Raw genomic sequence first — 25,210 nt, forward strand, 5'->3', positions numbered from 1 at the left:
GACTGGCTTCCAGGCAGCTAGGATGAGGGTCTTAAAGCCCACACTTCACAGCGGCACATCTACTCCAACAGGGTCACACATTCTAATAATGCTACTCCCTGGGCCAAGCATATACAAACCATCACAGAGGCTCAACCCAAAATTTGCTTGAAGAATGCCATAACGAAACTCTTTATTTTGTATGCTAATTAGAAAAATTGAAGAAAAAAAAAAGCTGACCAGACAGTTCTAGGAATGTGGACCGAGTTAAAAACTTCTTCCTGCAGCAACATGTACTAGGAAGATAGGTACTCGTGAGGGTTTCAAAGCGCCATGTTCCACCTTGCCCACAGAGACTGCGACGGGGTGGAGGGTAGGGCGCTGAGAGAGGGCAGACTGCTGCCCCTGATCCTGTGTGCTGCTCCTGATGGCTTCCTGACCCGGCATCTATGTTCCCTTCGAGTCCTAATCTGGCTTCTGTTGCTGGGATAAACACAGTGACCAAAAACAACCCGAGGGAGGAAAGGGTCTGTTTGGCTTGCAGGTTACGGTCCACCATCATCAGGAGCCTGGAGGGCAGAAACTGTAGCCGAGACCATGGAGGGCCCCTTCTTACTGGCTGGCTTCCAGGCTCACTCTCGGCTAACTTTCTTATACAACCCAGGCCCACCTGCCTAAGAATGGTTCCGCCCCTAATGGAACCCCCATTGGCTAGCAATCAAGGGAACGCCCCCACGGGTGGGCGCACCGGAAGGCCAACCTGACTGGAGACAACTCTTCTATTGAGGTCTCCTCTTCCCAGGTGTGGCAAAACAAACCAAGATGGTTGGTCTGTTTATCTTCTTGTCTCCTGTTGAAATATTTGGTCCTCTGACTGGATTTGCACCCTTGGCAGTGAAGGACGGGTCTACCATCTTCGTCTTCGTGGAGTGAAGAGACTCGAAGTTGTCTAAGCCACGCTGGCCAGTCACTGGCCTCCTGAAGGAACCCCTCCCCCACCCCCAGTGAGGTCCATTCCAAGGCTGACTCGGAGCTTGAAATCCCTGAGTAGATCTGGGAGACATTTCTAGGTTATACCAGCAGCCAGGGTGGGGCGGAACCTTTCAGATATCCACATGAAAATAAGTCACTGTGGTTTCTTCTGCCATGTAACCCTCAAACCTCAAGAGTGTAAGTCGCTTAGTGAGATGGAACTGTTACCCTTTTTTTTTTTTTTTTGCAGGGAAAAAAAATCAGAATCTACTGTGAGTTTTACCTAAGCATTTGACTTAATTTTTGAAATTTAGGGTTCACTTAGATGAGGGGGTTGAATGAGGCATAATTCTTTCTTTGCAATTACTGGAGACACTCGATCTGGCTCCCTGGAAACACTTCCATTTATTTGTACGGAACGATGGCGGCCCAGCCGTTCCCCAGAACGAGGAGAGCTTCGGAAATTGCCCCAGCGCTGAAAGCTGCCTCAGCTCCTGTCACTTCGCATCCATTCTCGTTTAAAGCATTCTCCTAGGTTGGCTCACTGAAGGCAAAGGCAGAGGAGTTCATCTTGAGGGGGAAGTATATTTTTTAAAGGAGACAAAAATCTCGGTGGAAGCTTTTTTTTTTTTCCCGTTCACACAAAATCATTTCAAGTCCTTGTGTCCCTCTGATGAACGAGTATCCATCCACCCACTCGCTGATCTCTCTAGATGACAGAAACGGAGAGGGAGACTCAGGCTCGGTGGGCGGACATCCTCTCACAGGACTCAAGTGGGCTGAGAGCCACGGGGTGGTGGTGGGGGGGAGGGAACGGACTCACCAAAGCTGTTCTCCGGCCACCCGTGAGCCGTCGCACGTGACCTCCCCCCATAAAGAAACAAAGATGTAATTTAAGAGCCTCAAGAGGGGTTGGGGATTTAGCTCAGTGGTAGAGTGCTTGCCTAGCAAGTGCAAGGCCCTGGGTTCGGTCCCCAGCTCCAGAAAAAAAAAAAAAAAAAAAAAAAAAAAAAGAGCCTCAAGAAAGGGGAAGAACCAAAATTTAGAAATAAAAAGACCAAGCAGTCAGGGTCTCTTCGGTCCAAGATTTGGAGGCCCTGGGCTAGTACAATAGAAAAAAAACATTAGAATACATGTCTTCTCAAGAAGCTTGCCTCTACTCCAGAAAATAAGACACAGAAACAAGAAAAGGACAATGTGACAGGAAATGTAATTTGCTGAAATTTGCCAGGATGACAAGTCAGGAAAAATAGCAACAACAACAAAAGCCTAGACGCTCGACCCAAGGCTTCTGGTTCACAGGGGAAATGAGGCTGTTCTGGGAAAACAGACAGGAGGCCTTCGGGTTTGGTGAAGGCATGCAGAAAACACAGAAACACAAAGTCTGTAGAGAAGAAAGACAGCAGGCAGAAGGTCCCAGTGCAGTAGCAGGTACCAAGCGAAAATTTAAGGGTTCTTTGGAAAGTCGGTTGTGTTGGATGGTGTTTGGCTGGGGCAAACACGTGAAGGAGTGTTCTCCTGGAGTGGCCACAGGTGAAAGACTAAGGAAAGACACAGGTGAAGGAACGTTTGGCTGAAGCAGACATAGGAGAGAGGAAGCTAAAGCAAGCCTGTGAAAGGACCCATAATGAACGATCCTTCGCTACAGACACACATGTATTGGTCCACCTGACATTGCGTAGTTGAGCTACATTTGTGGGGACTCCACAGAGAGAAACCACACTGTGGTGTGCTGCGGTTTCTTACCACTTCTGCTGACTTGGACTGACTGGCAGAGTGATGTCAGGCTGAGACAGACTCGCTCACCGAGGCAGGAGCCGGGCCGAGGCGACACATGTGGAGGACTCGGTGGACAGTGACTAGAGAGAGCTTGGCTCGCTGGTACAGCCATCTGTGTGATGCTCATGGGTCTGGAGTCTTCACTGATCTTCACTTCCCTGAGAGAGGCGCAGTGGGAGAACTTCTCCCACAGCTGAGGCTGAGGCCTGGCTGTGTCTGCTAGGTAATACCAATGCTGCTGATTCGTGTTTGCTATCCAGACTTCCAAACTGGGCTGCTGGTGTATCCGTAAGGTATTTCCGAGTGGATCGAGCTGGCGCTGCCTGCTAATCTGTGACCTGAACTGCCGACTTCCAGACAAGCCCGACAGGAGTCGCTCCAAAGAACCTTTCTAAACAGGTTCGCTTCTCCCGTATCCTTTCTTTCCCACTACCTCTGGTGGGTGGAGGGCTACCAGGGAGGGTAAAGTGTCTAAGAACCATCATTAAAAATAGGGTTTGAAAAAAAATTAAAGTTACGAGGGTGAGCTTCTCAAAGCAGCAGGGACCCCAGACTCACTCCCTTCAGGTTGTGTTGTTGTTGTAGAAAACTATTGGCGCTCAACTGGGGGCTCCTACCCTGCTTTTGATCATCCAGTTCCTGGATAAAAGACACCCAACTTTTATTATCACAATAAGCCGTAATCAGCACTAGGGCTGGGCAGATATCTACCCTCTAGGCTATTAGAATCTATTCCCCATCCGTAAGCCTGGACTATAATTTGCCGTGTTCCGTCTGGGCTGCTCTGGCTTCAACTGGTCAGCCCTCTTGGTCATAATTTCATGACTCGCCTACCCCATAGCAGTTCTCTCCTCTCTCCACCTTCTTCTCTCCCCCTTTGTGGTTCTCCTCAGACCCCAAGCCCTGCCTATCTCAATCCTGCCCAGCTGTACGCTGAAGGCACCTTTATTCACCAATCAGGGATAACCTGGGGGTGAAATTACATAGCATCACCTGTGAGACTATATCCTTGGGGGCAACCAGGCCTTGGGAGCCACTATTCAGCCTTACAATTTGTAGCAATAGACCTCAGTAGATTACAGGCAGCTTTGGACACAAAGCTCCATCCACCCAAAGATTGGTAAGCAGCTCTGTGATGATTTTAGAAGGACCAGAGTGGGGGTTGGGGATTTAGCTCAGTGGTAGAGCGCTTGCCTAGGAAGCGCAAGGCCCTGGGTTCGGTCCCCAGCTCCGGAAAAAAGAACCAAAAAAAAAAAAAAGGAGGACCAGAGTGGTCTCTACGCCATTTGAATAATCTAGTGTGCCCCGTTCCCCTGAGTACGTGTCTGTCTAGGAGTCAGAGCTGGGTGTCTTCCTGTATCGCTCTCAACATTGGTTTTTTGAGAGGGTTCTCTCATTGAACCTGATTAGGCTAGGTAGCCGGCCATCTCTGCTTCCCTGGCCAGCATTTGATAGCAATTCTGGGAATCTCGGTCCCTCGGGCTTGAGTAGCAAGCACGTTACAGAGTGTCCCCTTGGCCCTGGGGAATATGGGATGAAGTATGGGAATGTCCTGGAATGACTGGTGAGAATACACTGAGCGGAGACGTTTTAATGGTGCCGAAGCTCGTCCTGGTCTCAGTGAGGCTCGGGTGCACGTCCCTGGCGGTAGTTAACTCTTAAGCTTAGTAAAAGAGCAAGACAGGGTATAAACAATAAAACCAATAAAATCAAGGGTACAAGCCACGCTAGACGGTCCGAGTGCCGTGTTAAGAGGTTAAAAATCATGGGCAGAAGTGGTTCGAACCAGTAGGAAACATGATGACCTCTGTGTGTGTGTGTGTGTGTGTGTGTGTGTGTGTGTGTGTGTGTAAGAGAAACTTGCACTGTGTTGCTGTAATCATTCAGAATGTTTAAATAAGGCTCTCATAAGCCTGCTGAAGCAGGAACTGTTATGTGTGCCATTAAGTTTAGAGACGGCTGTTTTGTCAAGGCTTCAACTCAACAGAGGTAAGCACAGGGGGAAGGGACACTTTCCTGTTTCCCGAATGGCCATGTACTGATGGGTGGCATTTCCTGGGCCCTGGTGATATGACTGTGTTTATTCGATGCCTAAATTACTTTAAGGGCTGGGATTTTTTCTTTTTAAAGTCCACATTTACAACTACCACTGAAGGACCCTTGAGATCCCAGAACCCTTCAGGGACTTGTTATCCCCGGCTAAGAGTAGAATGGCTTTAGCCTAGAAATAGTAAAATCTCTGAGGTCTCAAGTGTTAGAAACTCTGTGGGCAAACCTTGGGGATGAGGAGAGGGATTCCCAAACATGAGAGTACTGTAAAAATGGCCGCAGACTCCTCCCTTAAACACAATGGACACCATCATTCTCAATTTTTGTTGATTATCGAAATCATATTGGAAACTCTTAAAAGAAAAATTGAGTCCTCCCATCCTTCACACGCGGCTCTATCCGCCCCCATGCCATTCCTTCATTAACCTCCCCTTCCCGTTCCCCCAATCTGTCATCTCCCCAGAGGCTAACCTGAGCAGCCTGGCCAGGCTCCAGGCACTGGCTGAGGGCTGTCGCTTAGGGCGTTTGCACTACCTAACACCTTGTTCAAAAGCAGCACAAATTGCCATCAATCGGGGAAGGCAGGGAGAAATTACTAGACATTTCACTGATCTTCCTATAGATGCGGGGAGAGTAAAAAGGCAATTACTAGGTTTCAGGGTTGGAAAATATGTTGATGAAAATCTCAAAGGGTAGGGGGTAAAGGGGGCTTGTCGCATATCCCGCAATGATACGGCATTTAAGTATCGAAAACAGGGAGGCCAGAGAGCATCTCCTCTCCTGCGTCCTGTCGAAACGTTCTCAGAGAGGTGCTACCAAATGGAGTCTGAAAGATTCCCTCAGGAATCCAATGCGGCTGCAGGAAGGGTAGCTCCTGCCGCAGAACCAGAAACCACTGCCACCACATGCTGCGATCTAACCTACCTGGCTAGTGAGTTCCTGAAGACCTGGGAGAGCTAGGAGTGAGCATCGCCACCTCGGGGTTGCCCTGTGTATGGATGCAAGCTCCCGAGGCAATGGCTGAAGCATCTCCCTTCCTCGGAGGAAGCCTAAACCTGCATCACCAACAAAACAAAACCACACACTCCAGCGCTTCCCTACCCCAGAGAGCTGCCCCTCCAAAAACACCCATGTCTACCTACAGGCCCTTCTCCCAGGAAGGGAAGATGATCCTTCAGATCCCTACAAGTGTGAGGACCATGTCACACACCATGCCCTTGAGTTGCGCATGGTGACAAACTGTGATTCAGAGAGAGAGAAAGTGGGGGGAAGGGAAGGGCTTGGGGAGCTCAACCACAGGTTCTGCTGGGTGGACCACAATTAGGGGCCCCTCTGCTCTGCAACTTGTAGTCATGGGCCATTCGTTAGTCTCTGCAAAAACAGTCTGCATGCATCTTGTTTGTAAAAGGAGAGAGAGAGAGAGAGAGAGAGAGAGAGAGAGAGAGAGAGAGAGAGAGAAGAGAGAGAGAGAGAATATATGAGTGTGTGTGTGAATGTGTGTGTGCGTGTGCATGCATGCACACGCGTGCACATGCATGAGTGTGTGCACGCACGAGTGCACCTGTTAGTGTGTATGCATGTGTTTGGCAAGGGTGTGCATGTTAATGCACATACATGCACTGCGTGTTTTGGTTTGGAGATGTAGCCCCAGATCCCATGAAGTAAAATAAAGGCTTGGTCCCACGGTTGGGCACAGTTGGGGGCAGTGCAGCCTCTTAAGAGGTGGAGCCTAGGGGTTGGGGATTTAGCTCAGTGGTAGAGTGCTTGCCTAGCAAGTGCAAGGCCCTGGGTTCGGTCCCCAGCTCTGAAAAAAAAAAAAAAAAAAAAAAAGAGGTGGAGCCTATCGAGAGCTGATCCAACCAGATGCACTGGGGTGCATCTGGTTGGGGTATTGAGCTCACATCCTCTTCCTCTGTTCTGTGCCATGAGGTGCTGCCTCAGCACTGGCTGAAAGCGACAGAGCTGAAAAGGGCTGTGGAAAACTTAAATCTCCAAAACTGTGAGCCAAGCCTCTGACTTGGGTATTTGTTAGAGAGGTGGAGAGTTGACTAATATAAGATGTTCATGGGGAGCCCAACCAAGTAACAAACCAGCTGTTCAGCTCTTAGACCCAATAATCAATCAATGTCTGTCTGTCTCTGTCTCTGTCTGTCTCTGTCTTTCTCTCTCCTGGGCATTTTTTAAGTCAGCATCTCTCATTCAACCTGCAACTTACCACTAGATTGGCTGGCCAGGGAGCTCAGTCTCCCCCTCCCATTCCCTCCACTCTCACCCCTCCCCCATCACTGGGCTGGGGTTGCAGGCACATGTAGCCTTGCCCAGATTCTTCACATAAGTTCTCTAGGCTCAAACTCTGGTCTTCATGTGGGGGTGGCAAGCATTTTACAGACTAAATTCTCAATAAAGAAAAAAAACAAAAAAACAAAAAACCAATCACTATACTTTCTGTCTTTCTCTCAGTCTGTCTCTTTCTGTCTGCCTCTGTCTTTCTGTGGCTGTGTTTGTCTGTGTCTGTCCGTGTCTGTCTTTGTCTGTCTGTCTGTCTGTCTGTCTGTCTGTCTGTCTCTCTCTCTGTGTGTGTGTGTGTGTGTGTGTGTGTGTGTGTGTGTGTGTGTGTGTGTGTACCGTAGCTTGAGTTTTGAGGGTAGCTTGAGTTCTGAGGGTAGCTTGAGTTTTGAGGGTAGCTTGAGTTTTGAGGGTAGCTTGAATTTTGAGGGTAGCTTGAGTTTTGACGGTAGAGCTCAGAGGACAGCTTTCAGGAGTCCTCTCCTTCCCGAATGTGTTCCAAGGATAGAATTCTGGTAGTCGGGCACAGCAACAAGTGCCCTTGCCCACTTGAGCCATCTTGCTAGATCCTTAGTCCCCTATTAGCTTCCCAGCCCTGAAGGTAGAAACATTTGTTTTTCTGGGTTTTTAACCTAAACACGCGATCTTATTTACTGCAAGCACAGTTGGGCTCCTGACTGGACCGTGGGCTTTGGGCCTGTCCGTTCAACACTCAGATAAAGTCCACTGAAAACCCATGTTGGCACATTGGCCGTATGGAAAAAATCCCTACCCACAGCAACTCTCCGGGGTGAGCTGAATGGAAGAGTTGAGTCACTGGGACTGGGAACAGCCGGAAAATACTGTTATCTGTGAACCGGGGGATCAAACAACAGGGTCGTGGCAGTGTTGGAACTCGAACATGATATGGGGAACAGTCCTCGGATAAGGCTGTGTGAAATTGGTCTCTGGAAAGCTGAAATTGACAATCCAAAAGCCACAGAGAAACGTAGTAAGAACCACAACTACCCAGGAAGCAAGCAAGCCAAGGTGGACTCTCCCAGAGCCAAGAGACAGAGAAACGCCCACAGCCCTCTCTGGTGGCTGCACAGGGCCCGTTGTGGCGGTGGACAATAAGCCAGAAGAACATGGCCATTCCTGGGGGTGGGGACAGGGGACTATGGATTCCCCTCCTTCCCAGGGAGAGATGCAGGGACTTTTGTCCCCCATGTGGGCACAGCTATCAGGACACACCTGTCAGGGCATGTCCAAGGGCTCATTGTGTCTTTCTCCCATCCTCAAGGCAGGAGGGATGCAGGAAAAGGCCCCTTCATGCCCCTGTGAAACCGAAGGGTACCCTTTGTGAACTGAAGGCATCCCATTTTCCAATATTGAACCACACATAAAATGGCAGAATTAAAACCTACAGGTGCGTTTCTTAGTCACCGTAAAACAGCTGAGTCACAACATAAGCGATTAATAATGAAAATAAGTAATTGGTAATAATAATTAGCATGAGGAATTAGCATGAGGAATTAGCATGTGAAAGCTAGTAGCACAGACACGAAGCAGTGAACTGTGGTTACCCCTCCCCCACTTCAATTACTGAGAACCAGGGACTGAACTGCCCATCAGAGTCAGGCCATACCATGTGTGACACAGACTCTCTAAGACTCAATAGCCCCACTCTCTCTGTGCGTATATGCATGTGTGTGTGTGTGTGTGTGTGTGTGCCTGTGTGTGTGCGTGCTTTCACGTGTGTGTACACATATGAATGTTTGTATGTGTGCATGTGAATGTGTATGTATGTATGTGTGCATGTGCAAATATGTGTGTACCAGCATGCTCACAGGTGTGTACATGTATGTTTGTGTATGTTTGTATGTGTGAATGTGAGTGTAGGAGTGTGTGTATGTGTGTGTACATATATGACTGTTTGTATGTGTGCATGTGAATGTGTGTGTATTGCACATGCAAATAAGTGTGTACCAGCATGCTCACAGGTGTGTACATGTATGTTTGTGTATGTTTGTATGTGTGAATGTGAGTGTAGGAGTGTGTGTATGTGTGTGTACATATATGACTGTTTGTATGTGTGCATGTGAATGTGTGTGTATTGCACATGCAAATAAGTGTGTACCAGCATGCTCACAGGTGTGTACATGTATGTTTGTGTATGTTTGTATGTGTGAATGTGAGTGTATGAGTGTATGTATGCATGTATACATATGACTGTTTGTGTGCATGTGAATGTGTGTGTATTGCACATGCAAATGTGTACCAGCATGCTCACATGTGTGTACACGTGTAGTTTATATGTTTGCATGTATATGTGAATGTGTGTGTATGAGTATGTGTGTGTGTGTGTGTGTGTGTGTGTGTGTGTGTACAACCTTTGGGGGTTGATGCTTAGGCCCTGTCTCCCTTTTTTTTTTTTTTTAAAGACAGAGTCTCTAACTGGCCTGGAACTCACTGAGTGGTCTGGGTTGGCTGGTCAGCAAGTGCCTGTCTCTGCCTCCCCGGTGCTGAGACTACACATGTAGGCCTCCACATCCAGCTTCCTAGGCATAGGTTCTGGAGTTTGAACTCGGGGCCTTAGGCTTGCACACTAAGCTCTGTCCTTACTGAGCCATGACCCCAGGGCAGTTGCCTCCTTTTGAAATTGGGGACAACCCTACTTCGAAAACCCTACCTTAGTGGTTGTTAGTATCAGGCAGGGTGTGGATAAAAGTCTTGGCTACTTTCAAGATCAAATTTCATGCTTCATAATCTGTTCACTGCACAAATATTTACTGTGCTTAGTGCTACAGTTTGGATAGGAAACCCTCCCCCACCTCTAGCCCCACCCCCTCTCCAATTGGCCATGGTGGTTTTGGAGGTGGTGGAAACTTTGGGTCTGGGTTGCTAGAAGCTGGTGCCTGAGGGTATAGAGTTTGAGAGGTATCTGATCTATGCCATCATTTTCTTGATTTGTTTCCTAGCCACCACAGGGTGATTAACCTCTGTCACATGCTCCTGTGTCTTCCTTGTCTTGATGCCAAGTGATAGAACCATCTGCAACCGGAAGCCAAAATAAACACCTCCCCCTTAAACTGTTTATCTCAGGGATTCTCATAGGGAGGAATAAATGGCTGCCATTCTGTGAATAGCCTCACGGTACTGTGACCACGGAGAGTGAATCAGCAGTAGCGTAAGCAAGGTCTCTGTACCCCAAAGCTCACAGATGAACAGTAGGGCTACAGGCGAAATCTGTAACAAACACATACTTAAGCCTGTAGGGGGTGAAATGCCAGGGAGCCCTCCCAGAGGCTCTCTCCCAGTGGCTACCTCAACTCATTAGCGCCCCCTAGCAGTGAACACCGCTCCCCAGGTTACCTGCACAGTGGAGTGCAGAAATGCCACTGTGTACAGCATGGGCTTCCACATGGGCAAGTTACTGATATCCAGGAGGTCTTGGTTGATCCCAGCAAATGTCCTTTTCAGGCCTGCCCGGACGCCTTGGGGTGGCTCATTTGTGAACTTGAGAGAAGTCTGTTGTGAGAAGCAGACAGTTGTGTTAGTGTTATAACGTAAAGAATGCAATTGAAATGATGGTATGGGGGTTTAAAGAGACACCTCAGTTGTTAAGAACCCTGGCTGCTCTCTAGGAGGAGGACCCAGGATCAGTTCCCAGCACCTACGTGGCAGCTCATGACTGTCTATAACTGCAATCCCAAGGAACCTAGTGCCCTCTACTGGCCTCTGAGGGCCCCGAAACAACCAATATACATGGAATTAAATAGCTAATGAAAAGAAATCATGGAATATTAGATAAGGACATGACATAGAACACGCAGGCTAGAACTCAACAGAGTAAAAGCCAGAGCACAAACCCGAAAAATCAATATGGCCTTAGAATTCGCTTGTAGAAATACTATGTACAATATACTATACTATATATAAAATACTATATAATGTATAATCATCGGGGCCTGATGATTATAATCGAGATTTATACACTCTGCTGCATTCCCTCGTTAAACATTTTATGGCCTTCATTTATTCTTTGGGAGGCCTGGCATATGCCAACGGCATACACTTGGAAGTCAGCGGACAGCATGCAGCGGCCTGTTCTCTCCTTCTACCGTGTGGGATCTGAAGAGCAAACTAGGGTTGTTGGGCTCCATGACGCAAGCACTTTAACCCAAGGGACCATCTTCCCTTCCCATCCTCCCTTCAACACTGTCGGTCGTGAATCACGTGACTTGGGTGACTCTTGGTAACAGACCTGGAGCAATGTGATTGGAAACCGGTCGTGGGGCTCAGTGGTTATCCACACTCTGAAGGAGTCCTCAGTGGTTTCCGTGACCATCAACGTCTCTAGTAACTCTTCCATGAATTCTAGACCGAGGTGACAATTCTGTAGTAATACCCAACCGCCCTGTATCCAAAAGATAAAATAAAGAAGTCGTAATTATTTCCTATACCTTGTGATTATTTTACCAAAACAAAATGCACTGTTTCACAAATAAGCTTGCTTAGAGCATGGCTGTTTTATTTTGAGCCTAGAGTTACTAATATTGTGTGTGTGTCTGTCGAGAGTCATCTGTACCTGGCCCAAACTGGTACCCCTGGATCCTCGGAGATTAGAAATAAAAACTTGAGTGTGGGCACCACCTAATGGTGAGGTTGGAGGCTTGCACGGGCTTCCCTAAGGTATGTCGGAACCCACTCAAACCAAGACAGCTTCAGAGCCACCCACAAAAGTGCTTGTCACCTTCTGAAGGCCAGAGGTAGTGCACTTTGTTAGCTGAGTTCTAAATCATAATGTTTGTCCCTGTTTTCCCCAGGACTCCTTTATCCAGCCTCATCTAAATGGTTAAGTAAAGCACCTTTTTAACAATGGGTTAGAAACCTAGGAAAACAAGACGGTTCACTCACTCACTGAGTCAGTGCCTCCTCCTAGTTCGGGCTAGCCTTGAACTCACTGTATAGCCTAGGCTAGTCTTGAACTCTCAAGCCTCTTTCTTCTGACCTCCATGAGCTAAAACTGTAGGCGTGCATCACCGTGCCCAGTAAGTCAACATTTTAATGTTCTGGTGTAATCATCACTACATCTACAGACTGTTAAATGCAGTAAGTACACGATAAGGTATTTAAATCACGCCTCCAACTGGAAGAAGAAAAATCAGAGTTGGGCTAGCTTAAAGCAGAGAGGATGCATTGGGCCCTGTATCATGGGTTATCTGGAAGAAGATGGAATCCAGCATCATGGACCCAGTGTTTTCTGGCTCCTTACCCAGCATCCAGGACATGAGATGTGTTTGAAATTTTGGGGCGGCTCAAGGGCACATTATGGCCACACTTGTATTTTGTTTCATCTTGTTTTTGATGTTGTCATTGTTGTTGTTTTTGTTGTTGTGGTTGTTGTTTCGCTTGTTTCATTTTTTTTTTTAATTTCGCTGATGATGCCATTATCAATATGTTGGGAGACACAGAGGTGGAAGCTACAGAAATCGTCATCATCCAGAGAAGGTGACGGTAAATGTGGTATTTAAATTAAAACTTTTCTACTTACTAAAACTAAAAAAAAAAAAAAAAATACTTTTGCCCAAAGTAGAACAGACAAATCACCCAAAAGAGCCGAAGATTTGAGTCAAGTAGAAATAATTGCACATCATTGCCTTGATATATATAAATTAAATATAATTTATTATTGAATTTAATTAGGTGATAAAGATTAAGGCTTAGGGCACTTGAGAATTAATGACCAGCTTGAAATTTTGATGACCTAAGTAGAGCTTTGGACCATTAACCCCCACTGGTCATTAATTCCCAGGGAGAGGCCGTGACAAAGTCGCCACAGACATGATGAGATCCAACACTTAAAAACAAACCAAGATTTTTTGATCTTACTTTTATAAATGATGCCCTTTCTTATTAGAGCTGAGATGGCTATCTGCAAAGCATTTCTAGAAAGTTAACGATCTGTGTGTTTATTAGGCGCAACGCCAACTGCCTCTCAACATTCTGCTTCGATAAAAACCACCATCAATACTGAAACAGAAAGTCCTTTACTATTTTATTTGCCTGAAATGATCTATTAATGAAAAAAATGAAAACCCGCCTTCAACTGAAAATTGAAATTTAACGGTCCTGATTTGTCCATTGTATTAATATTGATCATGAAATTCTTAAGATGTCTGGAGCTGTTGTCTTAGGCGCTAGATGCTGTGCCTTCCAGATTATAAATGGATAGATGGATTGATGAGTAGACGGTTGGAAAAATACAGAAAAACAAAGGTGGCTGTGGATCGTGAGGAACAGCAAGCTTTCTGTGGTGCTAAGAGGAGGAAACTGCCTTGAGATGTAAGGTTCACAAATGACCAAAGCTTTGGCTGTGTATCAGCAGAGATGGAAAACAACAGAGGAAGGATGCTTCCAGTCACTGTGGCCTTCCGAGGTAGACCAGATGGACAGAGGAACTGGAGAGCTTAGGGCACGGTAGGGATGGTCCTTGGTTCCATACCTGTTGCATGGACACCTGGACCAGCTTTCGGGCATGAACTTCTTGTCCTTGTCCCATTGAGATAGTTCTGCATTCTGCAACACAAGAAGCTCATGATGATGAAAAAAAAAAAAAAAAAAAGTAGATTTTGCCACCGTCTCCCTCCCTCCATTCTTCCAATAAGCCTTTGCTATTTAAATATACCTGGCTGGTTGGGGATTTAGCTCAGTGGTAGAGCGCTTGCCTAGCAAGCGCAAGGCCCTGAGTTCGGTCCCCAGCTCCGGAAAAAAAAAATGTAATAAATATACCTGGCTTTCCATGGTGTTGACTGGAAAATGTATGACACAGGGAAAGGGAGATACCAAAACCAGGAGGATGGGATATAGGAGCAAAAGACACAAGTTGGACTTCAAGAGTGTGTGCATGCATATGCATGCATGTGAGCATACATGTATGCAAGCATTTATGTGTGCATGTATGTGTGTGTGTGTGTGTGTGTGTGTCTGTGTGTGTAATTTTGGGGTCTTTCATTTTGCTCTACTGATTTGTTTATTTGCTTTTAGCCAGTTGCATGCTGGTTAAATTTTTGCTATTTGATAAAGCTTTAAGAATTTAGGAGCATTCATTTCCAATTTTTTTTTTCTTTTCAAGTTTTTGTGGCTATTCCTCTCCATCTATGCTTTTGATGATCTAATGTCTTCCTAGGATCCAATTAGGGGAAAAATGATGTTTGATTTCAATTAGACTTACACTCAATTTATAGACCCATCTATAAAATATCGACACCTTTACAATATTGAGTTGTTATGCTAGGAACGGGTTTTAACTCTATTTATTTGAATTAACTTTCTATGTCACTAAGAAAATTCTATATTCTTCTCCAAATGGATATTTTTAAAACAACCTGTTTTGTTTTTATTGCAAAGCTAATGGAATTTTTACATTTCATCTTTACAAGAAGGCACAATTGATTTTTTTTTTTAATATTTATGCCCTGAGTTGTCACCTTCCTGAACTGTTCTATTAAGTGGGATAATTTTCAGTTGATTCATTTGTGGTTTTAGGCCAGACACTTACATTGGCTGAGAGTAACGGTGGCACTTGTGGGTCCCTCCTTTTTCAGGAGTTACATCTTTTATTTATGACTCTCACAATGCGTTAGCTGTGTCTTCCACGAGGATGCTTAATCGCCCTGGCCGTGGGCAGACATCTTTGTCTTGAGTCTGACTTTAATGGGAATGTCTCAGTTGTTCACCAGCGAAGTCTGGTGCTGGTGCTTACAGCGCACATTCATCACTTCATAGGGTGTTCTGCTCCCAACTTTGCAAAGTCAAATATGGATGTTGAACTTTTTTGTTAAAATGCTTTTAATGTGTGTGTGTGTGTGTGTGTGTGTGTGTGTGTGTGTGTGCATGTGTTTGTCTATGCCCGTACCCATACATGCCGTGACCTAAGTCTGGAGGTCAGGGGACAACTCACTGGAGTCAGTTCTCTCCTTCCACCTTTATGTGAGTTCCGGGGATTGAACTCGGATCCTTGGGCTTGACTGCAGACACCTTTACTAACTGAGCGCTTTCAGTGATCATCATATGCTTTCCTAATCTTTTTAAAGTGCACAACTCTTCAGGTAGAGCTGAAGCACTTTCTATGGCAATGCCAATAACTCTAAGGTTTTTTTTGAGTCTGTGGAGAGATAAACAGTTCCACTCATAGGACAGTGCAAGCTTGACAGTGTGTCACCCGCCCTCCTTGATCCCCACTGACAGCATCACTGCTAACACACTTAGGTGTTGTCATTCCTTGCCCTGACTCCCCTCCCTGGGATAAGTTTCCTTTTGTCTCCTATTGGAATGAAGAAATAGATTTTCTATCTTAGTTGTGTGTGTGTGTGTGTGTGTGTGTAAAGAATGTCATCCTTTGGGGCTGGGGGATTTAGCTCAGTGGTAGAGCGCTTACCTAGGAAGCTAAGGCCCTGGGTTGGGTCCCCAGCTCAAAAAAAAGAACTAAAAAAAAAAAAAGAATGTCATCCTTTTTTAAAGGGGATGGGGGCCAGAGAGATGGCCCAGTGGTTAAGAGCACTTGCTGCTCTTGCCGAGGACCCGAGCGAGTATGGTTCCAGGCACCCACGTCATACAGTCCACAACTCCCTGTAAGTCCAGCTCCAGGGAATTCAACTCCTCCTTCTGGCCTCTGTGGGGACCCACGTTCACACACACGTGCCTACATACAGACACACATGAACACGTGGTTAAAAATAAAACCACGTCTCAAGGAATGCCGTGCTTCCTTCAGTCTGTGCAGGTACGGGCCTGCAGTCCATCATCTCTACGGAACGTGGTTACGGTTATTTCACGCTCCGCTCGGCTATGTTCACGTAGGTCTTCTCTGTCTGTGTTCTAGTTATCCCCAAACTGCCACCATGGGACGCTTGGCTCATTACTAAACTTGGTAATGAACAGAAAGTGCGAGCAAAAGGATCCCTGGTCATCAGGCACTACAAATAATGCTTCTAGCTTTTCAGTTTGTAACAAAATGCACTCTGGTGTCGTTGTTTTATATAAACATGGCGGCGGCAGATTGCTGCCCACCAGTGCTGTCCTCGGCTGCTAAGCAATCGTGATAAATACATCTTCCTCCCTGTCTATGCACATACCTGTGTCTCAGGTAAATGGATCCAAGAGGGAGAGGAAAAGCTTAATTTTTAAATACAGCTTTGCCTCATGGAAACCTACATTTTAGACCAGGTCTCACTACGTAGCCTTGGCTGACCTGAGTCTCACTGTGCAGACCAGGGTGGCCTTGAACTCACAGAGCCCTGCCTGCCTCTGCCTCCTGAACGCCAAGTCAAAGGCCTGCACCACCAAACCAGGCCACGGATACTTTTCTAAGAGTCGCCCGTGAAAGACGATATTCCGAGCAAACAGACGCGTTGCTAAGTTTCACCGACAGACGGTCAGCCATACCCAGCTTCAGTTTCTTGGCCAACGCGTCGATCTGGATGGTGGGGTCGGAGCCCATGGACAGGAAACAGATCAGAGGCGTGTGTGTGTCGCTTTCCTCCCAGGTCTTCTCCAGGTTTAGGATAACCGGCTCCGTGTACTTCTCCTCGAGAGAGTCGGCGATGTACTTTCTCGCTTGGAAAACAGTGCGGTCTGGGCACCACGATCTGGAGAGGAATGAAAGTGGGAGGAAGTAAGTTCGGCCCTTCTGAGTTCTAAGTTCTAGTTACCTCCCCTCCCCCCCGCCTCTCTCTAATTTTGAGCGTGCAAAGGTCACAAGTTTAATTAACAGAGGGGCAGCAAGCGGATCCTCCCTTCCGTGGGGCTGTGCGAGCCAGGATGGCAAACTCTGCTGTCCTTGGAAGAGCACAGATTTAACCGTGTGAGGTTTCGGTTGCCGGGCACTGGCACAGTGTAGACTCAGTAAAGACAGAGGGTCCTCTGCCAGCCTCAGTCTGTGGCGGCGGCCAACGTGCCTCGGGCTCTGAAGCTCGGCCGTCTTCGGAGAGGATGGCTGTGCCAAAGAGGCCAGAAGTAAGCTATCAGCGAGCATCTGTGTTCTAACCCTTTGTGTGTCGCGTACCCTGACAGGTTCAGCACACGCAGACACGGCAAGTAAGTAAATGCCAGACAGCTGGTCATTTAGATCTGAGATGCTCTGTTTCCCAAGCTGATGCTCTCTTACCAGTGAATGGCCCTGCATGTGTGGTGTGCGTCCCATTTTATAACGATGGGTAAGGGACAGATGTGATTATTTCAAGGAAAACAAGTAGCCCTTTCATACTCCGCTGACCAGGGGGGTCACCAGGGAGGCCATTCCGACTGCTCTCATGGCCCTCAAACACTGGGGAGCCACGTGGCCAAGGGTAAGCTCTGTTGTGCTGTTAGGAAAAACCACCCTGACTGACACATCCCGTGTGTGTGTGTGTGTGTGTGTGTGTGTGTGTGTGTGTGTGGCATGTGTGTGTGTGTGTGTATGTGTGAGTGTGTGTGTGTGTTGTGTATGGGTGTGTGTGTTGTGTATGTGTGTGTGGTGGGGGGGGTGTGGGTGTGTGTGTGTGTGTGTGTGGGGGGGGTGTGGTGTGTGGAGTGTGTGTGGGGGTGTGTGTGGGTGTTGGGTGTGTGTGTGTGTGGGTGTGGGTGTGTGGGTGTGTGTGTGTGTGTGTGTGTGTGTGTTGTGTGTGTGTGTGTGTTGTGTGTGTGTATGTGGGTGTGTTTGTGTGTGTGTGGTGTGGGGGGTGTGTGGGTGTGTGTGGTGTGTGTGTGGGGTGTGTGTGTGTGTGTGTGTGTGTGTGTGTGTGTGTGTGTGTGTGTGGTGTCTATATGTGTATATGTGTGTGTGATATGTTGTGTACGTGTGTGTGTGTTGTGTATATGTGTGTGTGTGTGTGTGTATGTGGGGTGTGTGTGTGTTATGTGTGTGTGTGTGTGTGTGGTGTGTGTGTATGTATGTGTGTGTGTGTGTGTGGCTCAGAGGTCAGCCATGTCTTTTCTGAGGTATCTTGGTTTTGTTTTGAGGCATTATCTCTCACTGGCTCATCAAATAGGGCTGGCCAGCAAGCCCTGAGGATCTCTGGCTTCCCCTCCCCAGAAAGAGGATTACAATATATTCCACACCACAACATCTGGCTTCTATAAATAAATATATATATTTATAGAATATATTTATATTTAAATTATATAATTATAATTTATTATATTTAAATTATATATTTTTATTTTATTATATATTATATATCTTGTATATTATATTATAAACAGAAATATATTTTATAAAATATATTTGATTGATGATGATGATTGGCAGGTGTGGGTATGTGCTTGGGGGCCATGGCTGTGTCATGATACACGTGGGGACATCAGAGGACAACTTGTGGGGTGAGTTTTCCCCTCCCTTTATGTGTATCCTAGGGTTCAAACTTAGGTCTTCAGGCTTGCAAGAGAGTGCTCCTACCCACTGAACCATCTCGCTGGCTCCAACACCTGGCTTTTAAATGTGGGTCCTGAGGCTCAAACCAGGTCCTCACCGAAACCATCTTCTCAATCCTCCCCAATCTCCTGTGGTCTCTCATCTCCCAGAATTTTGCTAACCAATCTCAGAGGCCCACATACGTATACAACTGTGTGTGCACACATACAGGCACACACACACACTCTGGGGTTTTTTTTCCAATACATAATAAGCCCCTCTGAGCTATGAGATACCAAGAAAATGAGAAGATCAACAGGAAAGTGCTCTGTTTTTTTTTCTATTTTTCGGAGCTGGGGACCGAACCCAGGGCCTAGCGCTTACCACTGAGCTAAATCCCCAGCCCCACAAGTGCTCTTTCTTAATGTCAATTTAAAACTGTTGTTTCTATCTTAATGGCCCAAAGAGTAGTTGTACATCTCGATGGTCCACTAGTCTTACTTTTCCCCTCAAATGAAACTGAGTTTTAGCTTTTGAGCCAATTCCTTGCAAAGGCTAAATAAAATTAAAAATAATCTTGTGTGTTTGTATGTGTATGTATGTGTGCATGCATGTATGTATATATATGTGCCTGTGTATACTGTGTGTTTGTAAAGCTGCATGGGGTATATCTATATGTGTGTGCATGTAAGTATGTGTGTGTGCATATGTGTGTGATGTGTATGTAGGTATGTATGTGGGTATATCTGTGTGTATGTATGTCTGTATGCTTGTGCGTGTGTGCATGTTATGCACATGCTACAGCAGAAGTGTGATCAGAGAAAAACATGCTGGAGTTGGTTCTCTCCTTCCACAGCATAGGTCCTAGTGGTCAAACTCAGGTGGTCAGGTTTGGTAGAAAGTCTGTCTACCCACTGAATCATCTCCCCAGCCCAAGATCCATTGGTTTGGTTTGGTTTTAAACAGAGGTAAATTCAATAAGGAATGATTCCTACAATAGCAAATGGATAAAGGAAACATAAAAACATATTTTCTTTCATATTATCGCTAAAAGTCCTACTGTCAATATGTTGTCAAAACAGACCTCTTTTTATTGTCATTTATTGTCGAGGAACTGCAGGGTCGCTTCCCCCAAAGAGCACACATAACGGTGGGGACCTGACTCTGGAGCTCGGTTTTCTTCAGAGAGAATGGCTGTGCCAAAGAGGCCAGAAGTAAGCTATCATCGATTGCCTGTGTTCTAACCATTTGTGTGTTGCATACCCTAACAGGATGCTCATGCACAGACACATCACATAAGTAAATGCCAGAGAGCAGATGCTGACTGCTGAGATCAGACTCGGGATGAGGTACAGGGGTGATGCATCCTGTTCTCCTTGCGGAGGCGCTCACCTGATGAGCAGAAGCTTGCGGCAGGTGTCCAAAGAATCGTTGTATCCATCGGGGATGATCTCCTCCTCTGGGGCGTCCTTATCAAACCAGTTTTTCCACCCCTTCTCATTCCGAGATATCTAAGGGCAATAAGCCAGTAATCAAACTGCAAGACTCCATGAGATCCGAATGGACCAGACGCTCTGAAGGACCCAGGAGAGCCACTCTTGTGGGCTCTTAGCTTACAAAGCAAAACAAATGGCTGCTGCCTTCAACGAGGGAATAACATAGACACAGTGTAACCGTTCCTTGCAGCCACGACCCAATAACATAGATACAGTGTAACTGTTCCTTGAAGTCTTATTAATTGGGCATCAGGATATTTCAGTGACACAAAATGGCTGGCGGGATGGGGGTGGGGTTGACAACAGATCAAAGCTTCTCCATCAGGGTGCTTTATTGATACTTGGGGCTAGACATTATTATCATGTGCTAGGCTGTCCTGGGCGTGGGTATTGTAATCATACTGGTGGATAGAGCCTTGTGCCTCTCTCTATGGTTCACATTCCAACCACAGATCCATATAAATTGGAATTTCACTCAGGAATCTCATGCTAGAAGGGAAGGCTGAGGCCCTGGGGGGCAGCCAGAGGAATGTGTCTCGTGGATGATTTACAACTTGCGGCAGACACTGGAGTTGATGCTGGAGTCGGTGATGGGCAGGATGACACCCATGGGTTGGACTGCTAACCTATGCTTGTCTCTTGATTGCTATTTAAACCTCAACCCCCCTATCGGGCACTAAAGACAGATTGGGAGCAGGGAGTCACTAGATCTCCTTGCCCTGCTTCCCAGTGTGGCTAAATAGAATCTCATTTTTCAGCTACACTGAATCTTATTTTTCTGCCTGTCACGATTAATCTGTCTCTTTAATTGCTTTATTGGTTCAGGTGGCTGAGCTGGTGAGAGGCACCAGAGCCCAGGCTCTAACCCTACTCGCTTTGGTAGGCGAGCATGTTCAGTAGCATCTCCCGCCTCTACCCACTAGATGCCGGTAGCATCCCTGACTTGGAGTTGGAATGATCAAAAAATGTCTCCAGACACTTCCACATACCCTGCTGGGGGTGGCACAAAATTACCCTCTGCTGAGAGCCACGGACGTGGACCAATTTCCCTGAATGCTGATCTCTATTTAAAAATAGCAAGAGAAGCCAAAAATCCCAGTTTTTATTTTCCTAGCGAGACCTTAAAGCTGAGAGCGGAAGTCTCTCCAAGTGGGTCTCAAGTAGTGGCTCTTTGGAATGCGTGCAGAGGACCTGGGGGTTCAGAAGCATTAAAAGGTGCCCCTGCTGCCCGAGTGCCATTGAGTCTAATTATAAACTCCGCACTGCTGAGCCTGTCCCATAATCCTCAGCGACTGCCAGGCTGGGGTCCTCGGAGAATGGCCTGTCAGCACTTTTGAGAAACCTACGGTGAGCATTAAAAACAGGCAGTGAAGTTCCCATCCTATGTGCCAGACGTATGGCCTAAGCGGTTTCTTAGATTTCTCCCCAGTATCTTTAGACAACTTCTGAGGCTAGAATCGCAGGCCCTCCTGACGTTTACTTGGTTTCTGATCCGGATTTCTTGCTTATGTGACGAGAGCTCGACTGCTGGGGCAACTATCCAAGTTATTTTCTCACCACTAAGCTAATTGATATCTGTTTTTAAAGTACAGTAACTCAATCATAGGCAGAAGTGAACGGTAAATACATTGCTCTGGTGGAAAGATCCACCCGCCCAGTCCTTGTACTTCCAGATGCTACTCAAGCAGAAACAGAAGGTGGACCCTTGGGGCTGGAGAGGGGGAATGGGTTACAGGGCATCACTGAGCTGGTAAAGCAACCGCCATGCTATTCATGGTGGACCGGTTAACCCCTGGAGAAGTAGACACAGGCAGATACCTAGAACTCACAGGACAATCAACCTTGCCTACTCGGTGAGTAAGATGAATGGAGCCAAAATGGCACCCAAGGTTGACCTCCGGCTTCTACACGCATGCGCCCATGCGTGCATGCGTATTTGCATGCGCACTCAAAGACCCTTGTCCACAGCATGGGAGGAAGGATTGTTTCTGATGCCCGTGAAAAGCTCCCTTTAAAGTCTGTCCATCCATCCACCCCCACCCCCCTGACCATGCTCTTGTTGTTTTTAAGACAAGATATCTCATTGAGCTCCTGATCCCCTTGCCTCAGTCCCCCCGGAAGTGGGATTGTAGGTGCGTATAACCACACCCATCCAAAATCATATTTCCACTTTTGCTAGCTCCTCTGAGGGTAGAATTGCTACAAGGAGGCCCCAGGGGTACAACCTGGATGTGTTTTGATCTGCAGACCTGGGCTCTTATCCTTTCCTCCTTTACCTGGTTCATAATTTCTGCAAACTGCGGGAGCTTACTGAGCTCCACAAGGTTCAGCCACGTCATGTCCAGGATCCAGCGGAAGGGCTTGGGGGGGCACGCCTTCAGGTCCAGGGCTGCTCCACCTGGAGAGACATGCGAGACACACATCATGTCAGACACGTCAGTCACACCAAACACTTCAGTCACTCAGGCTCACAGTTCACTTTTAGAAATGTATTTACCCAGGAACAAAAGTGAGATAACCTGTGCTATTTAAACTTTGGGGGAGGGGCGACTTAGAAATAAGCTTATATTCCAAATGTGGCTAGCTTTTGGTGGTGTATTTCTTTTAAACCCTGGTATTTTCGTCACAGGTTTTTTTTTATTATTATTTTATAAAATGTGATGGCAAGTCTGCCATTTTATTTCACTCCAGTGAACTCCTCCTGCGTGGCTGAGATGGTTTATGGTTTTATTTAGCAAGATGAAATCTACAGACACTTTTATCAATGTGTGGGATGACCGTTCTTTGTGTGACTTTTATAATAGTCGTTTAGCCACCATCTCTCCTCCAGGAGTTCTACACTCAGGAATATTTCTTACCAAACGAAATAGCTGGTTAGATAGACAGATGGACGGAAGGAGGGAAGAAAAGGGAAGTAGAAAGGGGAGGAGTATCGTGGTTGCATTTCTTTTTTTTTTTCAGAGCTGGGGACTGAACCCAGGGCCTTGTGCTTGCTAGGCAAGCGCTCTACCACTGAGCTAAATCCCCAACCCCAGTGGTTGCGTTTCTTTTTAGCGGTGATATGTTCAAATCATTCATTCATTCATCCATCCATCCAATGCTTATGGAGCGTCCTCTACACACCTGCAGGATCCAGGCACTGGGGAGATGGTGGGAGCAAGGCCACCTTACACATCAGGAAGACTAAATGGACTATGAACAGGGTTCAGCCGTGCTGTTGGGGGGCATATGCAAGACGGGCATTCTTAAGCAAAATATAGGATTTTGTTTACGGTTTTGAAAGGTCTGGAATCGCTGTGTCATAACTGCGGGCCCCCTATTATTTAATTCATATGTATGCAAAATAGTAATTCTTATGCTACCTTTATTTGTGTGTGTGTGTGTGTGTGTGTGTGTGTGTGTGTGTGTGTGTACGGGTGCACATGTGTGTAACTTCTTGCAGAGGTCAGGGGGACATCAGATCCCTGGAGCTGGAGTTAAGGCAGTCCTGAGCTACCCAACAAGGGTGCTTAGAACTGAACTCTGTTCCTCTGCAAGAACAGAGAGCCTTAACCACCGAGCCATCTCTAACCTCTCAGTCCTTCTTAAGAACCCTGATCAAACACTTCCCTTTCACATAGAAATAATGCAGACCAACAAACGGATATAGGGTGGTTTCGGTCTTGGCTCCCCCATTTAGCAATTTCCCGAGAAGCTGTATAAATCAACGTGTTACATTAAAAGAACTTACATAGACTCCTTTGCACCACTAAAATGGACTTAGGGAGTCTGTGGCTCTGAGAGCTGTGAGACCCTCAAAATGTCACATAGACCTCCTTTCACTTCCTGCCCCTGAGACTGGATGTAAGAGGAAACCTTGTTCTTACAGAACTGCCACAAATGAAAGAGTTAGTTGTGGGAAGGCACCAGATGATTCCCTACCACGCCCCCGACCCGTTTTTCTGTCTTGATTGTCTCCATGGGTCCCCAGCTTTAGAGACATCAGAGGAAGACAGCTTAACTGCCTTGGTGCCCATGAATTCCTGGAGCAAAGAGGAATAATTGCAGGAGGATTCCTCCCAAAACACACTGGCTGTTCTACGCTACCGTTGCTCAAACCCAGGACTCAGTCTCCGGTTTTCTCATCTGTTAGATGAGAGTAACAGAGTAACAGACTCTACCAGGTGGCCGCTGTGAGATCAGTAAGAGCTTCCGCCATCATTAGTGGTTATTGTGCCACATAATTTGTATCCTCCTAAGACTCAGGTTTTTCCGAGCAGTACCCCCTGGGGGCCTAGAGCGAAACAAAGATACTATCTTTCTAGAATAAACCCACAAGGAAACAGGGCCATCGGTTGGTTGTTTCATAGTGCAGGTTTGCCCCTGATATCCACTTCATTTTTCAGAGTGCTCTGACATCCTCAGCTAAAGAAGTCAGAGGCGCCTTACAAATGCTGCAGAACTCAAGAAGTAATGGATAAGTAAGACCCGTCCCCTCCTGGGAAATCAAACACTGCAGTGGTCATAGACACCAGCTCTTCTCCCTTGCGTCCTGAGTGTACAAAGGTTAAAAAAAAATGTCCATGACATAAGAGAGTCTATTTGTTAGCTCTATAAAAAAAAGCATTAAAAAATATAAGCCCTGCTATCCTTTAAAAAATCACTCCATCAAAATGTAAGCCAGTTCGAAACTAAAACAGACTCTATAATAAAGAGGCTTTGTTCGGGGGGGGGGGTCCTCCTTTTCTGCTGAACTGGTTGTAGCTCTGTCAATCAACCTGTCATGCAATTTCAAATTAATCTTCCTAAAGCACTGCTTTGCTCGTGCCGTATCCCAGCCCATAAAACACTTGACGGCTCCCTGCTGCCAAATGAATTGAATCCAAAGTCCCCTTGCTGCCTGTGCTGGCCCTGTGCAATTCTGGCTCCCCAGTTTGATGAAATGGGGGTCACAAATATGCTCCTGCCGCAGCCCAGGTGAGTGTCCATCTTTATCCTGCCTTAAGGAACCTATCCCTTCCTAGAAAATTCTGCCCCGTGTGTCTCCTTGGTGTCTCGGCTGCCTCTCACTCACAAGCCTTCTTTCAAAGAAGTCTGTTTCCTTTTGGCAGATAGATAGCTCTGGTCTGAGCGAATGCCATTACTGGGGAGAGAAGAAAAGGCGTGAGGGTTTGGTCTGAATGGGAGGGCGTCTCAGATCTGCATGTGTCTCAGTTCTTGGACCCTCGGAGTTTCAGCGAGCCCTGCAGGACTAGCAGGACCAAGTTCCCTCGCTCCGAAGTGCCTTGTTGGAATG

The 25,210-nt window shown here is 46.7% G+C and overlaps 1 protein-coding gene across 1 annotated transcript in view; it reads right to left on the reverse strand.

Annotated features, from left to right (window-relative positions):
- Positions 1–25,210, reverse strand: part of Dnah8 (dynein axonemal heavy chain 8) — a 245,323-nt gene that overhangs the window by 49,575 nt on the left and 170,538 nt on the right. Inside the window, exons 79-84 of the mRNA XM_032888883.1 lie at positions 22,212–22,333; positions 19,832–19,950; positions 16,495–16,697; positions 13,553–13,626; positions 11,312–11,464; positions 10,420–10,575 (exon numbers count right to left, since the gene is read on the reverse strand). Of these exons, the coding sequence (XP_032744774.1) occupies positions 10,420–10,575; positions 11,312–11,464; positions 13,553–13,626; positions 16,495–16,697; positions 19,832–19,950; positions 22,212–22,333 (827 nt within the window). The remainder of the gene's footprint in view (positions 1–10,419; positions 10,576–11,311; positions 11,465–13,552; positions 13,627–16,494; positions 16,698–19,831; positions 19,951–22,211; positions 22,334–25,210) is intronic.

The sequence above is a fragment of the Rattus rattus genome, chromosome 18 (assembly GCF_011064425.1).
Source record: "Rattus rattus isolate New Zealand chromosome 18, Rrattus_CSIRO_v1, whole genome shotgun sequence".
In the NCBI taxonomy this organism is placed as follows: Eukaryota; Metazoa; Chordata; class Mammalia; order Rodentia; family Muridae; genus Rattus; species Rattus rattus.